This window comes from Salvia splendens, chromosome 11 (assembly GCF_004379255.2).
Source record: "Salvia splendens isolate huo1 chromosome 11, SspV2, whole genome shotgun sequence".
Taxonomy (NCBI): Eukaryota; Viridiplantae; Streptophyta; class Magnoliopsida; order Lamiales; family Lamiaceae; genus Salvia; species Salvia splendens.
This window is the reverse complement of record NC_056042.1, coordinates 5,184,859-5,202,498: the sequence shown is the minus strand read 5'-3', so window position 1 is coordinate 5,202,498 and position 17,640 is coordinate 5,184,859. Positions and strand designations below refer to the sequence as shown.

General features: G+C 32.8%; 2 protein-coding genes and 2 long non-coding RNA genes across 6 annotated transcripts; 3 read left to right on the top strand and 1 right to left on the bottom strand.

Moving 5' to 3' along the window:
• Positions 1-1,800: 1,800 nt before the first annotated feature.
• Positions 1,801-8,171, top strand: LOC121756316 (fimbrin-1-like). The gene is made up of 15 exons (XM_042151823.1): positions 1,801-1,964; positions 2,225-2,424; positions 2,648-2,818; positions 3,036-3,274; positions 3,373-3,544; positions 3,630-3,668; positions 3,849-3,917; positions 4,037-4,153; positions 4,535-4,746; positions 5,175-5,330; positions 5,535-5,734; positions 6,301-6,458; positions 6,580-6,676; positions 7,086-7,177; positions 7,427-8,171. Exons 2-15 carry the CDS (start codon positions 2,341-2,343, stop codon positions 7,802-7,804), a joined length of 2,184 nt encoding a protein of 727 aa, XP_042007757.1. The 5' UTR covers positions 1,801-1,964; positions 2,225-2,340; the 3' UTR covers positions 7,805-8,171.
• A 993-nt stretch (positions 8,172-9,164) lies between these two features.
• Positions 9,165-12,281, bottom strand: LOC121753732. Of its 3 annotated transcripts, XR_006040486.1 has the most exons (12): positions 12,116-12,234; positions 11,919-11,980; positions 11,745-11,789; positions 11,467-11,535; positions 11,249-11,362; positions 10,569-10,663; positions 10,370-10,519; positions 10,057-10,185; positions 9,902-9,975; positions 9,728-9,820; positions 9,598-9,646; positions 9,165-9,295 (listed from the first exon to the last, which is right to left on the bottom strand). It is a non-coding gene; the product is annotated as an uncharacterized LOC121753732 (long non-coding RNA). The 3 variants fall into 3 exon arrangements; XR_006040485.1 differs by lacking the exon at positions 11,919-11,980 and having other exon boundaries at positions 9,167-9,295; positions 12,116-12,281; XR_006040487.1 differs by lacking the exons at positions 11,467-11,535; positions 11,745-11,789; positions 11,919-11,980; positions 12,116-12,234 and adding an exon at positions 11,721-11,741 and having other exon boundaries at positions 9,168-9,295.
• LOC121753734 lies at positions 12,127-13,582 on the top strand. Its single transcript, XR_006040488.1, has 4 exons — positions 12,127-12,242; positions 13,103-13,187; positions 13,274-13,391; positions 13,490-13,582. It is a non-coding gene; the product is annotated as an uncharacterized LOC121753734 (long non-coding RNA).
• Positions 13,583-13,637: 55 nt separating this feature from the next.
• On the top strand, positions 13,638-14,654 carry LOC121754337. Its single transcript, XM_042149713.1, has 5 exons — positions 13,638-13,642; positions 13,760-13,880; positions 13,959-14,198; positions 14,288-14,398; positions 14,481-14,654. Exons 1-5 carry the CDS (start codon positions 13,638-13,640, stop codon positions 14,652-14,654), a joined length of 651 nt encoding a protein of 216 aa, XP_042005647.1.
• Positions 14,655-17,640: the final 2,986 nt, after the last annotated feature.

Below are 17,640 nucleotides of genomic sequence, written 5' to 3'. Positions count from 1 at the left end.
CTTGATACCTGCAGGGTATCAGATACCCAATATCAAATTTTTATGTGATTGAGCATGGGATTGAGTAATAGAGTTTAAGAAATATCGGGTATTGGGTAACTCGTTTGGGTATTAGGTATATCCAAATATCCGATTAATACCCAATTTATTATTAAATTTTTTTTCCCGTCTATATAATGTACAATTGTCTTTGAACAGATCATATAAACAAGAACTTCATATTTTCAAAGCATGTCACACCCTAACTATTAATCAGAGTTATAATATGATTTTTTTATTTATTTAAATGTTACTATGATTTATGAATTACAGTATATTATTTGATTGCTTATTTTAATCCGATGTTTATTAATTTTTATGCATAGTCAATTCTCATAAAGTCATTCATGAGTTTTAAATTAAATGCGACAACTACTTCTTTTATATTTTATATAAAATAAATGTAATATTAAAGATATTACTTAATTTGAATGTTCTATATATTCACATAATATTGATTTGTCTTTAAAATAAAAATAAATACAACAAAATAGTTATTAGCATAATAATTAAATAAAATAATTTCATTCATTTTGATTAAAAATGAGAATTTTAGCTTTATTTAATACATGTATACTTAATTTTATAGTTATTAGCTTATTATTAAAATATAGAAAAAAATTCAATTGCATGAACAATGTCGGATATTTGGGTACCCGATTATTTGGGTTTGGATAACCGTGTCGGGTACTCGGGTATCCGAAACACACTTCGGGTCGGGTTGGGTATACGCTTTGACAAATTTCAGATATGGGTACTTGATATTTTTAGTCGGGTACCCATATTCCCACCCCTATCCAAACCCGTAAGTGCGTAGAGAGTCCAAATGTGTATTCACAAATAGTCGATCTGATTTTCAGGTATCAAAATCCGAAATCCGATTTTTGCCTAACTAATACCCGAATCCGAAATATTTTTCGGGTACCCTGACTTCGGTATCCGATCATGAAAAATCAGATACTCAAAAACTTAATATAAAAAAAACAAGTAAAAAATGGAACGCAGCCTTCAAAATCTAATAGTTATTATTTTTCATGATATCTTGCTAACAAAAAAGTATTTTGAGCAAGGCATTATTTTAGCACTTACCAAAGTTTTGTGAATATGCACGTTGACATAGTCTCTTAAAAATAATAAAATTCAAAGACAAGCAAAATGTGAAAGAGAATTAGAGTGGGAGACGATGATGTTAAATGTAGAGGTGGCTGGTGTTCTCAACGATGACGGTGACATGACGTCGTTAAATGGAATAAGAGTTGTCGTCGCTGACTCGCCCTCGTCGAGAGAGAGATACAGTAGAGTAGAGACAAGAGAGAAGGCTCATAGGGGAAATCAAGAAATTAAAAACGAGCAATCTCTAATTGCAATTTGAATATAATGGAGTTTGACTTCAGTAAAATCGGATAATAGAGTACTCAAAATGAGTAATTCGATACCTGAATTTATAGGAAAATTACTATCCGAACCCGAACTCATGATCCGTTATTTTGGATATCGGGTACGTGATACCCGACAATTTTTAGGTTGGCTCGTATTTATCTGATAGCCCACGTACCATTATTTGTATTTACAATTGCACCATTTAAAAATAAATAAAATGAATGGAAACAGAAAATAACGAAAATAGAGGTGACGTGTAGAACGTGAACTGAGGTGGTGAGAAATGCAAAGCGACTGGGATGCTATCGACAGCCTCACGCGCCTTATCGAAACTGGGCCTCCACAACTGGCCTCTGTTTTTAGCGTGTTTTGTTTGCCTCTCAAATCTCTCTCTCCTCTTCGCCCTTCACCCATTGCAATTGCATTCCCACCTCCATTCCTGCAAGAGATACTCAGCGTCGCACAGTCAAAACCTTACAACGCCGATAATAAGGGATCGAGAAATCAAAATCCTATTCCCCAAAAATCCCGGATTGTCTCTACAGGTATGCATGTAATCCTGAAAACTGCTCGCCAACGCGTTTCCTGTTTCATTATCGTCCTTCTCTTACCATTTCGAGATCCTGCAACGTCTGCATTTTAAATCATTGATTATTTTCAATCATTGCCGGATTGAATTTCATATATTTCCGCTTGTGGGGAATTGAAGCGCATTGATTGATTGGAGATTTGCCAAATCTGTTTTTGCATGGTTGGTTTATCCGCTTACGTTTTCTCGTCTGTTGGTGTTATTGGATTGGAGCAGGGATTAATCTCGGGATCGTGGACCGTTGGGGCTGCATAGCCCATTTCCAAATTTTAGGGTGATCGGTGACAAATTTTATTTCCCCGCGATTTGATTGAGCGCGGGGCGAGAAGAGGATGTCTAAATTTGCGGGAGTTGTAGTTTCTGATCAACTTCACAGCCAGTTCACGCAAGTCGAGCTTCAAGGCCTTAAATCCAAAGTATTCTTCCTGAATCGCTTGTTTTTTTTAATTCAATAAATAGTTTTCAATCTGGATTCAGGTGATATGTTTCCGGACTTGAATTTTGTTTGATTTTGTTTTTTTTGGGCAATGGCTCCTGCATTCTGATTTGCAGAATTGAAGCAAGCCAGCCAAAGGGCATTTATGTTTCAATTGATCTATGATACATGGGGTTGTGTGATTATGTTTTTGTTTTGGGCAGTTTGAGGCATTGAAAAATGAGAATGGTAAAGTTACGGTTGGAGATATACCCTCCTTAATCATGAAACTGAAGAGTTCGAATGATGTATTTAACGAGGAGGAGATTAGACAACGATGGGGAGAATCACATTCTGATATCAATGACGAGGTGGATTTTGAAAGCTTCCTCAGGGTAAGTTTTTCTTTATCCTTCCCACTTTTAAGTTGGTGATATCCCAGGCAAGTGGAAGGTGCTACCTTTGAATTTGATTCCAAATGGTTGTAGTGTTGTGACCGCATCAAGGAAAATTTGCCGATAATTGTAGTAGATAGATAGCACTTTTTTTTCTGCTTGAGCCGTAGTTGGATAAATGATTATTTACTTTTCTGTTGTTGCATTAAATAATCAGTCATATGAAGATGAACGAAATAAAGCCAATGAAAAATCCGGGGGATCAAAGACCCCTTCATCCTTCCTGAAGGCAACCACAACAACTCTTCTTCACACCATTCATGAAACTGAAAGGGCTTCATATGTTGCACATATAAATATATACCTCAGGGATGACCCATTTTTGAAGCAGTTCCTTCCAATGGATCCATCCACAAATGCTTTATTTGACCTTGCAAAGGGTGGAGTACTATTATGGTATTTCATACTTGAACTAAGCAGTCTCAGAGTTTCATACCTGGTTGACTTCAGAGTTGGTAACTTTGGATAATTTAATTTTCTATTGGTTGTTTCAGCAAGCTTATCAATGTAGCGGTGCCTGGTACAATAGATGAGCGGGCTATCAACACGAAAAAGGTACTCAACCCTTGGGAAAGAAATGAGAATCACACACTCTGCCTCAACTCTGCAAAGGCTATTGGATGCACGGTAGTCAATATTGGCACTCAAGATCTTGTTGAAGGAAGAGTAAGTTGAGATCGCTTAGGCTTGCGTACACGGTTCTATTATTTTATATTACTTTTCCATTATGCAACTTGTTTCATTCATGCAGCCTCATCTGGTACTGGGATTAATTTCTCAAATTATAAAGGTTAGTTTGTTTTTCTTCACAACATTGCTCAATGTATCAGTTTCTTTTGTTTGAATAGTAGGTTGAAAGGGATTTCAAGAGGATCTGGTTACTACGATTTGTACAATAGAGCAAGTTTCGTTGGAATTGTGGAGTCTTTACGTATTTATATTCTTTCCTTGCATTTGGTTGCATTTTCAGATCCAACTACTGGCAGATCTCAACCTCAGAAAGACTCCCCAGCTTTTAGAAATTGTGGACGACAACACTGTATAGGCTGCACTTCCTTTGACTCTATGACTCTACATTGATATTTTATTCATTCTAAAATGTTAAATCAGAGCTGAGCTAAATTGTACACTTTGATCAGGTGTCATTGATATATGCAGGATGTTGAGGAGCTTATGTCGCTTGCTCCTGAAAAACTTCTGCTGAAATGGATGAATTTCCATCTTAAGAAAGGCGGCTACAAAAAGACAGTGACAAACTTTTCTTCTGATCTGAAGGTTGCTTGTTTTCTTTGATAATATATTGTAACTGTCCTACTTTATTTTATTTGAAGATTGGGTTAACGGTGACATTAGTGTCACCTGGTTCTGATATTTCTAATATTACACACTATTTGAGCTGCGCTTTCCCTACCCTCGCCCCTTAGCTTACTATAATGCAGAGGTTTTCTCTGGGAAACCATGAAAATTAGCCCACAAATAACCCCTGTTTTAGGCTTAGTGAATTGGGGATCAACTCTGGGTTTTGGTAACTTTTTTATGTCATTGATGCAGTTCAAAACTGTTGTTGTTGACTTAACTATCTATTGTTTACGGGATTCTTTGCTCTCTTATAGTTTCCATGAGTCTATAGCTGTTGCATTTTACCATGTTTTGCAGGATGGAGAGGCTTATGCCTACCTTCTTAATGTACTTGCACCGGAGTTTTGCAACCCCGCCACTTTAGATACAACGGACCCCTATGAAAGGGCTGATTTGCTTCTCGAGCATGCAGAACAAATGAACTGCAAAAGATACCTTACTCCCAAGGACATTGCGGAGGGGTCCTCCAATTTGAATCTTGCTTTCGTTGCACAAATATTCCATGAAAGGTGCTGGAACAGAATGCTTTCTTTGTTCATTGAATCTTTCAGCAAATGAATAACTAATTAGATTATTGAGCAATTTTATGCTCCATGAATTGTTATAAGTTTTTCTGATAAGGAAATGAGGTATTACATGATCACAAAAGAGACGTTCTCTCATATTTGCTTCCTACGTGCCTGATCTCTGGTTTTTGCGATATACTTGTTTATTTCGCCACTACCATACTTTGATAAAAAAAAGCTATAGCTGGTTGATGTGTAGTATCTACACATTTCTTCTAATTATACATTATAGACTATTAGGTAGTTATCATGTCTCGTTAAAAATTGTAGGTTTAATGTTTATTAAAACCTATAAATCGTACAGTTACCTTTATTTTGTGTCTCAAATCTCTTGGACTTCTGAATTAAATGAATTCCCCCCCCCCCCACAGGAGTGGCTTGTCAACAGACAGCCATAAGTCATCTTTTGCAGAAATGATGACAGATGATGAGCAAATATCCAGAGAGGAGAGGTGCTTCCGCCTGTGGATCAATAGCTTAGGAATTTCCTTGTATGTGAACAACTTGTTTGAAGATGTCAGGAACGGGTTAGTATTCCAGCTTCATAAAGTCACCAACATTCTTTGAATCCCATATCTTTTAAGAGGGTTCTTCTGTTTTAATCTACAAGAACTACATGTCTTGTGATGATTTAGGAACTGGAGTTGCACACTTGCACTTGCATTTCACTTTATGGTTATTTTGTTAGCTTCTCCAGTATATATCTAAACCAAATAATGGTATATTTACAGGTGGGTTCTTCTAGAAGTGCTGGAAAAAGTTTCCCCAGGATCTGTCAACTGGAAGCATGCTTCAAAACCACCAATAAAAATGCCATTTCGAAAAGTAGAGAATGCCAACCAAGTTGTTCAGATAGGGATGAATTTGAAACTATCCCTAGTCAATGTGGCTGGTAATGATATTGTGCAAGGGAATAAGAAGCTTATACTTGGTAAGGGGTTGCTTTCTCTTGTCAATAAAACTCAAGATGGTAGTTCTTTGTTGTATACTCCATGAATTCATCGAAGACGAGTAGATTTTGATAAACCGGGCCAAAAAATCATTTTGTTTCCATTGTTTTTTAATTTTAATTATTATAATCTGAACTATTTTCATTTGTTTTTTTTGGTGAATAAGTCATTTACTAATATGCAGTTGTTTTTTTAACCAAATATTTCTACATTATAAGTCAGCTTTCAATTTGATGAATAGATGAGCAAAGAGCTCTAGTAGTTCATGAATTACTACAATGATTTAAATTCATATTCACTTATTTAACTTGACATTAATACTCTTTATTGCTTTAAACTTGAGGACTCTTGAAATTTAGAAGACAAAACATGGCATAAAAGATGAATGTTTGCAAGTGTACGAGTGCCTATTTGTTCAATTTTGGCCATTCCAAGATGTTTTAACTATTCGTCATTTCTTGTAAATTAATTTGACGATTCGGTGGAAATAGTGTTGCGCTGCTGCATGCTTGATGCTCATGTTTCATTACCTTTGCTTTTCTTGCAGCTTTCCTTTGGCAGTTGATGAGGTATAATATGCTTGAACTTGTTAAAAAACTAAGAACCCGATTTCAAGGGAAGGAGATGAGTGATGCTGATATACTGAGCTGGGCCAATCGAAAAGTCAGGAGTCATGGCAGAAAATGTAAAATTGAGAGTTTCAAGGTGGGGGAAGGCTTTTGTTTTCCTTTTAGCATGTATTGTCTCTACGTGTAATATGTGCACAATTAGATGCTCTGGGATTCTTTTCCTCTGTTGTTGATATATTTGTTCAATTCTTATGTAGGACAAGAGCCTTTCAAATGGATTATTCTTTCTTCAGCTTCTCAGTGCAGTTGAGCCTCGAGTTGTTAACTGGAACCTCGTAACCAAGGGTGAGAGTGGTAAGTTCTCATCTCACTTTCGTCGAAATTAATAATCTTTGTTGGGTTAGGCTGCCTTTTTGAAGTTGAAATTTCAGTTGCCTCTTGATTTTTAATTCTGTCTGTAAAATATCTGAGATTGTGAATTCAATTTATGTACATGCTTATAATATGTGGCCCGCAAAAAAGAAGTAATTCCATTTAAGTGGTAGGTTTCTACTACCAAATAAACAATTTTCTCTCTTTCCGTCTAGTCATTGGGGTTGTATGCGTGTGGATTATCAGTGGGCCTTACTACCTCACATGTATTCTCTACTTGACGTGAACTACTTTTGCTTATCCTTGTTTAGTTATCAGATGACTTGTATCATATATTTTCAGCTTTCAAATTTTTTGCATGGGAACTTGACATTTTGTTATTTTCTAATAGACGAGGAGAAGAAGCTAAACGCTACCTATATCATCAGTGTTGCAAGGAAGCTTGGATGTTCTATATTCTTATTGCCTGAGGATATCATAGAGGTGAGGGTCCAATTTATGCTCTGCTTCTTGAGAAACATTTCACTTGATTCTAGAAAATAGACCCCCACACATAAAAGTAAACCTATGAACGAATAGGAACGATTTAAACAAGTTTTGTAAAAAAGATCCTGCCAGCATATTTGGGATGGTTTGAGTGCTTCTATCAACAACCTTAGAAGGTCGGTTTACAGTGTATCCCTATATTTCCAAGTGTAAAAAATGACATTGTTCTTGCCGTTGTATTGGCAGGTGAACCAAAAAATGATCCTGACTCTTACGGCAAGTATTATGTTCTGGAGCCTTCAGCAGCCTGTCTATGACTCAGACTCATCTTCCGCAGCTTCGTTTAGTCGTGGGACGTCACCAGAACCAGTAGCCGAGGAGGCTACATCTCCTGCATCTGTATCTACTTCAGATGCAGTAGCTACATCAGCTAATGGATGTCCATCTCCAACAAATGGAAATTCATATCCTAGTGCTGCAGCTTCTGGGGATGATGTCTCAATTGTTTCTGAAATATCTCATCTGACAATGGACGACGCAGCATCTGATACTGTCATATCTGCATCGGCTGATGATCAGGTATCAGATACTGCAACGTCTGCTCCGGCACCGGAAAGCGACTGAGGCACAGTTGGCAAATGAATAGCCATGTTCGGAAATTTTTTGTTTGGTTTGAAGGAAGAAGAAACAAAAGAACAGAAAAATATACACCTTTAGGTCAGTCACTGGGAGTAATAAGTCCTATATTGCACACGGAGGTATATATATGCCCATAATTTAAAATGGAAAAATGCTATATTTATTTTATTTTATTACACACAAAAAAATTCTTCAATTTTTTCTGTAAATTTTGGGTTTGATTATGGAGCAAGTACCTTTGCAGTTTATATCTGTATTTGAGGTTGGGAACTTCCTGAAATACAGGAAATATATTGTAATGATCCTTGATATTTAATAAACTAGTGTTAACACCCGTGCTATGCACCGGATATAAGATTTTTAAGTAATGAATACAAATTCTAATGAAATTATAGAAAATAAGAATTCAAAATAATATAAAGATTTATAGTATAATTTTAAGTTTGATATAAGAGGAGTAAAATAAATAAAATAAATGACAAAGAAAAGAAGTGTGACTAATGATAAAAGAGTATGAGCTAGTTAGACTAGGATAAACAAATAATGATAAAAGAGTATGAGCTAGTTAGACTAGGATAAACAAATAAAGAAAATATGTGTGAGTAGATATCAAAAGGAAAGGAAAAAACAGATAATTGGAAAAAAATAACTCAACAATTGTGATCAACAAAACATAAATATCCATTTGTAGTGAAATCACCCCTACTAATTAGAATAAGTATTCATAACATTTTAAACTATTAATAATATTATAAACAATAACAAAAAGAAAAATGTACTCCTCTCAACTCACTCAAAATTAAACATTTTATATTCAGCAAACAGTGCCACAACTTAAATTATGAACTAAGTGGAGTCAAATAAAATAAAATAAAATAAACCATATATTACTAATATTATGCACATGAAATAAGATTTTAAAATAATGAAGCTAAACTAAACTATTCAATCCTTCACAACTTGTAACTCTTTCAAGAACAACGTATAATTGAGTATGGCAAAAAAACAGATTTCTTCAAATATAAACCAACATAAACAATATAGAGCAATATATATTTCAAATAACATCAAATACTATTAAATAAAACTCCATTTGGGATTTATAATTAAGATAATACTAAATGAGATTTTGGCTAATTTATAAGAACAAAAAAATGTGATTTTTTGAATCTATCAATATCTAAAGGGACAGTTTTTGTGTCTGCCACCTGGCAGCATTTTGGCGGGAAAATGAGGTCCAATTTTTTTTATTTTTTTTTTTTGCCGTTTTCACGAAAATTGTTTGTCATTTATGGTTCCAATGTTGTTGTGCTGCTTTTGTTATTTGTTTTTGGTTGCTTTATTGATTGTTTTGTGCAGTTCACTATGTTTGAATTATTAATCCTCAAACCTATTTTGTACAAACTATCAAATATATCAAACTTTTCAAATGTGATTGAGTTACATATATTCTGCAAATTCCAATGCTTCAATTACCTGAACAAGTATAAAGGATATATTAGTACAAAATATGAGTACAAATATAATAAATATATAGAAATTAAGAATTTAATATCTCAGTGCTAATTTAATAATTTCAAAGCTGCATAATCTAAATGTATCATTTAATGTTTAAGAATTTCAGCCGCGTAAGCAAAATGTATCATTTAATGTTATTTTTAATAGATCTACAGTCCATTATAAGCATATGATTGAAAAACTTAGACATTGAATTCATATTGTTGCAGTGTCCTTATTTCAATATCCAAGTTTGCAAATCTAATAAATAAGAATAGTACCTGTTTTTGGTTGTTCATATTTTTCCAGTAAGATTAAGATTCAAATATCCTGCAAATGTATCCTTTGTACATTAGTATCTTAATCTGAAAATAATAGAGTTGTTAAAGTGGGATACATTCATGTTGTTACCTATTTTTTGCTTTTTCTTCCTCTTCTGTTTTGCACAGTTTTGTGTGTAATGATATAGTGTTCAAGCTTCAATGTAATTATTTGTACTATAACCTGCAGATCAAATCAGATTTTGATTAGTATGACAGAAACATGTAATATACTTCTTAAAGCTCTTTAAACTAAAGGTCTTACCAAATAATTGCAAATTATTCTTCATGTTCTTCTATTTTCCACAAAAGATAGGTGTGTTATTTGGTTAAGATTTTCTGTAAACAAATTAAAGTATAAATTAAAAAATTAAACTGGCAATAATATATTTATTGGAGATAATAAATGGAAATTGTTACCTATTTTTTGTTTTTTCTTCTTCCTTTTCTCTTCTCCACGTTGTATAGGGTAGAATATAAACGGATTAAGCATGTATCTTCTCTGTTTCTTCTTTGTGTAATGATTGCCTCTATTATTCTCTCCTTCACCTAGACAAAGACACATATGTGCAGACCTTTAGAGGGTTATAGGCGTGCATCATCTATTTGTAGTTAGCTATGTTATTTAGTTGTGTTACTTTGTTAAGGTTTAGTGTAAACAAAATAAAGTATGAATTACTTAGTTAAACTGGCAATAATAAATGTATTCAAGCTAATAAATGGAAGTAGATACCTATTTTGTGTTGTTTCTTCTTGCTTTTCTCTTTTTCCTCGATGTAGAGTGTATAATATAAACGGATCTAACACACATCTTCTTTCTTTCTTCTTTGTGTGATGATGAAACCTAATATTCTCTCTCCTTCACCTACACAAAGACACAAATCTGCAGATGTGAAGAGGCTTATAGGCGTGCATCCTTTATCTGTGGTTACCTATTTTATTGGTTGCAGCATTCTTCTCTCCCTTCCTTTTTCAAGGTTAGATGCGGCTCTTCTGTCAGTAGGAGTTGTTTATTTTTTTGGTATACCTGCAAAATAGGGTTAATATTAATATGGCAACAGCCACTAATTGTCATTAATGCGGCTGACATGTGACCCAATTAATGCGGCCTATAATTAATAGAGCATGCACAAAAATCTAATCTGAGTGTGTATATATTAAATTGTTCTATTAACTAACTTAGTCTAGGGTTGCTGCATCTATTTTTTAATCGAAAGTTAGTTCTAAATACCTAATTTTCTGTTATTATAATTTATTTGTGTTATTTGAAAGGTCTCACCTATAATTATGTATGTTTTCCAATGTTTATTTTATTTTATTCTGCTGTGTTTGCAAATATACATCACCAAACATCTATAAATACCCAAGTGTGCTTCTCTTTTACTCATCCTGCAACATCTTCCTAAAAGAACCAAGAAATCCCTTTTTTACTTGGTATATGTTACTTCCATTGTGTATTTCTCATACTCATCAACTGTTTTGTCTAATGATATAGGCTGTATCTGTAGTTAATAATTTGTTGTTATATTGCAGCTCTACTGTCCTCTACTTTACTTCTTCAATATTCATAAACGATAATGCTGTTTCAGTAGTTTAGTTTAGTATATCTGACCTTTGATGATATGCCATCTTATGTTCTTTGCCTTATTTTTTGGTCCTCATTTCCTTTGATCTTCATTCTCACCATCTTTTATCTTTAATAGAATTCAGATTCAGGTTTATGCAACTGAAAGGTGTAAACATCAGTATTGAAAATAATGTTTGCTTAACTGAAAGAAGAAAAAGTGTTTTGAATGGAATTGTTTTGATTGTTGTAATATACATTGTTACCATTTTGGTAAAAGATGTTCTTGCCCTCCCTTTTCTGTCAATGATATCTCCCATTTTGTTGCATTATACCTGTACATATGTGAAATCTATAGTTATGGGCTGCTGTAATATACATTGTTCACAAATCTAATGTTTGCTTAACTGAAAGAAGAAAAAGGTGTAAACATCAGTATTCAAAATAAGGTTTGCTTAACTGAAAGAAGAAAAAGTGTTTTGAATGGAATTGTTTTGATTGCTGTAATATACGTTGTTACCATTTTGGTAAAAGATGTTCTTACCCTCCCTTTTCTGTCAATGATATCTCCCATTTTGATGCATTATACCTGCACATATGTGGAATCTATAGTTATGGGCTGCTGTAATATACATTGTTCACAACTCCTGTCATCATCTGTTGCTATCATCTATCTGTTAGTTAATCAGTCTTTATAGTGAATAGATGGTTTCATTACATTTCTTTGTATCTTTCATTGTAGTATTTCACTACTGCATTATTGATAGTTGAAATAGGTACCTGCAGATCATTAAGTAGAGAGTTTAATAACAGAGTTGTGTGAGTTGCTTATATTATTAATTTGTATGTATATAATTGAACCAAATAATTGGCATTTTACAGGACCACTTCTGATATAATGGCTCCATTCATTACCTGTGTTAACAATCTCAGCAAGGCAATTACCACCTCCACAATCAAAGTGAGGTGTGTTCGGGCTTTTCAAGGTTTACCTGAAGATAAGAATGACAAAAGCTTAGAATGTGTGTTTCATGACTCCAAGGTAGATAATCTATGCAGAATATGCAAGCTAGCACATTCTGATTTCTGAAGTATAAGTAAGAACAGATGTTATTCTTTATAACATATATTTTGCTATTGATTTTCAGGGTACTAGAATTCAAGCTACTTTTCCCAACAGTTTAGTACAAAATTTTGGAAATCTAATCAGGGAAGGAGGGATATTTTGTATTAAAAATTTCTTTGTCAGACCTAATACTCTCAGAAACAAAGCATCAAACCACCAGTTCAGATTGCTAATGAATGTCAAGACGGAGATGGTTGAGGTTAATGATCTTAGGTTTTTGAGAGAAATGTTTGACTTCAAGCCCTTTGCTGAAATATCACAATATGAAAATGTTGATGATTCATCCTTCTTTGGTATGAAGTTTTTTGTTATTGACATTTACTTTAGTGTGCTTATTCAATGTACCATCTATTGCACTGTATGTACTGAACCTATGTTCTGTCCATCTTAATGAATTACTTTTAGATGTCATTGGTGTGATAACCGGACCTGGTAGAGTTATCTCTCAATCTAAGTATAGATTGATTGAGATTGAAATTTGTGATGAGAAGTAAGTTCATTACTATTTGGGCAGTCACATTTTATTAGCAGCTTTTCTTAAACTAATTGAATTTCTTTCTTAACAGCCATAACAAACTGTTTTGTACAATATGGGAATCCAATGTTGACTTATACCTAGATCAACTGAAAAAGAGTGATGGAACAATTCCAATTGTGATTATTCAGTTTTGCAAGCGCAATCTATTTAGAGGTTATTCATTATTTTGATATTTTGTGATTGTTTACTTATTTATTTGTCATTATCTGTGGTAATCTTTGTAGTGTTTATGTTTTAGGTGAAATTCGCATTTCTACACATTTTCAAGCTTCTAAGGTTGTGATTAATGCTGATGTTAAAGAAGTTAAAGATTTTAGGATGAGGTACTCATTTTTATGTATTGGATTTTCAAGTCAACTGTTTCTGAAGTTAATTACTACATTTATCAATTTTTTCATTTTTTGTGTAGAATTAAAGATGACAGCAGTTTTGTTCAGCAAATTTCTGTCATTGAAGGAGGACAAAGACTTGGTGGGGAATTTGATGATCTACAAGTGAAGTCCCTTGAGGATTTGTCTTGCCTAGAGGTATTGAATAAGTATCAATCTGATGGTGATTATGATGATGTACAAGTGAAGTACTTTGTGTAATATTTCAATAGTTTATTTCGTTTTGTGATTCACAGGAAGGTTCATGTTGGGTATTCGGTAAAATCGAGTCAGTTGAGTGTCATTACGGTGAATGGTATTTTTTGGCGTGTAAGACTTGTGTTAAGAAGGTCAGAGAAGTGGACAATAAGTTTAACTGTTCGGGCTGTACAAAAACTCATACTTATGCAGTGAAAAGGTATGATACTTGGTCTCTGATTGTATATTTATTAATTATAATATATATATATATATATTCAACTCATATATAGTTAAGTAATTTATATCAAAAATATTGTCTTATTTAGGTTCAAGTTTGTGGTGAATGTTGTTGATCATACCAGCAATGCTTCTCTGTTATTGTGGGATAGGGAAGGCAGTCAATTGTTAGGAAGAAATGTGACTGATTTTTTAGGAAATGGTGGTCAGGTTTGTACATTTAAATACTGAAATTTAATCTTGGTTCTCTATCATTGGTGAGTTCTAATTTCATTTCTATTTCAGCAGGTTGCTCCTAAGAATTCCATTCCTGCACTTATTGAAGAGATTCTTGTGGGTCAGAATGTATTGTTTAAACTTCAGCTGAAAAATCATATTGAGTATTATAGAAGTTACCCTTTTACTGTCAACAAAGTTTGTAATCTCCCTGAAATAGTTGACAAGTATACTCCTAAAGACATGGGTGAACAGATCTTTAAATTTGATACAAAGTTATCTGATCTACTTTTTGGAGCTGATCTTGCTGAGGTATTTATAGTTTCTTATTAATCTTTAACTGTTTTTTTTTATTTTGAAATAGTTCATATTGTTTTTACCTGATTTCACTTTACTTATAGGTTTCTCGGAAGTCCTATGTTACAACTGATCTGTCCACTCTAGCTAATGAGAATATCAGTAAATTGTTGGTTGAAGGAGCTGAATTTAATTCTGTAGTTGATGCTGCTGAGGTATTTGTGTATAAATTTCAGCTATTTTGATTAATTAGTAATTATTTTCCTGTTTTATAATTAACTTTCAGAATTAATATAGGGTTCTCAGAAAGTGTTTGTTACACCTGATTTGTCCGCTATTTCTAATGATACAAATCATGGATGGGGTGTTGAAGGCTCTGTGAAGCGATGCTTGGATTTAGAATTTGACAAATGTGATCATGGTGATGAAGTTCAGATTAAGAAGAAAGAGAAAATTGATGGTTCTTATTAGAGGGGCAATCATAGTTGGTGTTTACTATTTGCACTGTTTTGTTTTATTTGTATCTGAAAACAATTCTCATTCTCTGTTGTTTTGTGTTGGTTTTGTATTTTGTCACTGAACTTGACAATTTTTTGATGCTCTTTGGGCATGTGCATGGTTTCCATGTAGTCAAGTTAGTATTTTGAGATCTTCAACAAGAATTTTTAAGGTAGAGTTGTCCCTTAATTTTATAATGAAGTGTTGAAGTTATTGTTCATTTTTTTCCCCTTATTCTGTATTTGCATCTTTGACAATGTTTACTTTTGAAATATGTGATGAAGGTCAGTAGATGAGTATAATTAAATGTATAAACATAAAGGCAATTCTAGAACTTGATCATTGAAGTAATCTATTTGCATTCGGATTCATGACTATCTATAAACCTTGATGTAAGCTAAACATGGCATATGTGGAGTCAATTTTTTTTACAAGTTTAAATTTTAAGAATTTTAATTTGAGAATTAATATTCAACCTGTTGGATGCAAAGAATCAAACAGCACAAGTCTTACCCAATGAGTTATGAGGTCAAATCAGATACATAAATAATATATAAATTTAAAAGAAATATATTACTCATTCATAATCTAACATGATGGAGTTATGTAATCAAATATTATGAAGAATCATAATCAAATTTAACACCTGTTTAATAGGTTTAACACTGTTTAACATCATCTCATTCAGTGGGATATCCTAAACATTAGATTTGAATTTAGGATTAATACCTGTGTATATGAAGATAATCTTGCTTTTGCATCTTGCAAATAATCATGGAGCACTCCAGTGGTCTCATTCAGCCTACCAATCATCTTTATCAAAGTGTTGTCATTAATTATAGGAGATGAGTTTGAATCTGCAAAAACCCTTCACTATCAGATAAATGTAACAAGAACATTACCTTTTAAATACTAAGTTTCTTGGGGGATAATCATACACAATGAAAATCCTATATAATCCAAGAAATGCATGGATTTTAGCTACTTGAGACATTCCAGTGAACATTGTGGCTGTAAAACTTATTGATTATTCTTGATATATGTAAATTCAGAGTATTAATTCCGAGGAAATCAGATCATTTGTCATTAAACAGGTACCAAAAACAAGTACTATTTTAATTTTTTTGCCATTTAGCTAAGTTCAATATTAAGCTTAATGTGAGAATCCTGTTAGTGAAAAATTCTAAGATAGGCTTTCAGCCTTATAATTTCTTAAATAACAATTTAGATAATCTGTTTTGTGGGATAATCTGAAAGGTCTTCTTGGTATTTGTGGAGTTTTAAAGGTTTAAATATGCAGTTCTGCAGAGAGTAATATGGCCTCACTATACTCTGAAGTTTTTTAACATCATTAAGACACATTAGTTGTTATTACCTTCTTAATCAATGAAGAAGTTAAAAAGATCTGCTATACTTAAGAGTTCTTCTTATCAACAGTTAACAGCTACAACATCAGGTATTCTATGTAACTTTTACTTTTCTGAAATTTTCCCTGAAGCTCTATGACGTATTACATAAAACTCATTTATTACATGGATGTTATGTATGACTTCTGAATTTTTTTGGATGCCTGTTATACAGAATACATATACATTATAATCTGCAAATGATAATCTCATAGATTAGCAACGTTTTCAATATATTATGAATCCGGATTAAGAATTCAGATTAACTGATGTGCATATGTATCAGTGTAAATGTTTTAAAATTTACTTGAATTCGACAAGAATTACAAATCTATACTAATAGTCACAAAAATGTAGATCTGCTTCAGTAGATCTACCAACAACATTTCCAAATGTAATTGAGAAAAATATTCCATAAATGAACATTGTGTGAGAAACTTATCTCATCCGGATCTGATCTGATTTGATTTAGTAGCATATCAATGGCCTTTTGCTTTGGTTTACCGGTTTTACGCCACTCCCCGTCGTCTAGGTTGAAAATGAAATCGGGGCTTTTACAGGGAGATAATTCTAAGGTTTGAGATTGTGTTGGTAGGATTGTAGTTGCAAATCTGGAAAATAGATGGTCTTGGCTGTAAAGGTGTAGTGTTGTCCCCCTCCACCGGCGATTGAAGACGGATCACCTGAATTTCGGTGGAGGAGATGAGTAAGTAGCTAGGGTTTCTTGATCTGCGCCGACAAGAATGAGGAGAAAATCATTTATATCTGTTTTATAAATTATGGTTTAGTTTCTTAAGTGGGTTAATTAAAAGAAACTTTAGGCTAATTAAATCAAATAATTCCCCACTTATATGTTGTATACGTTTGGACTTATGTTTTGGGCCTTCATTATTTAGATGTATGGACCAATGTACTAAATCAGAGATGGGCTTATATATTTTGTTTTTTTTGTATGTGTTGGGCCATTTAATTGTGTATTAGTATGTATAATTATTATCCAATAATTGTCTTTAACACTTATATAAAAACAAATATTTTATTTAAATATTATTTTTGGTTATTTTTTAAATTAATACTTACTATATTAATTATAAAGTTTGTTGTATTTATTTTCATTCATAATATCATATAATTCGGAGTATTAATTTTGTTTTAATATGTTGTGCTATTTAATTGTGTATTAGCCATATTTGATAAGAATGAAATTGTTTGTGAGTGTTGGGCCATTAAATTGTGTATTATGTATATTTAATAAGTATGAATTTTGTATATATGTTTTGTTTTATTTATTTAATCAATAGTTTATGTATATAAAAAGACTTTTTTATTTGAAAAAGTTTATGTATTTAAAAAAAGTTATGTCTTTAATTTTTTTCCATTATTTAACAGTTATGGTAATTGAAATGTATTGTACAAAATATAATTGATAATATTTTTGTATTTTATGTTAATTACATGATTATATTTGAAATTATTTTTTTTCAGTTGTTATGGTCCATTCGTTATTATTATGTATGTTAATATATATATGTTGGGCTATTAGATTTGGCCTC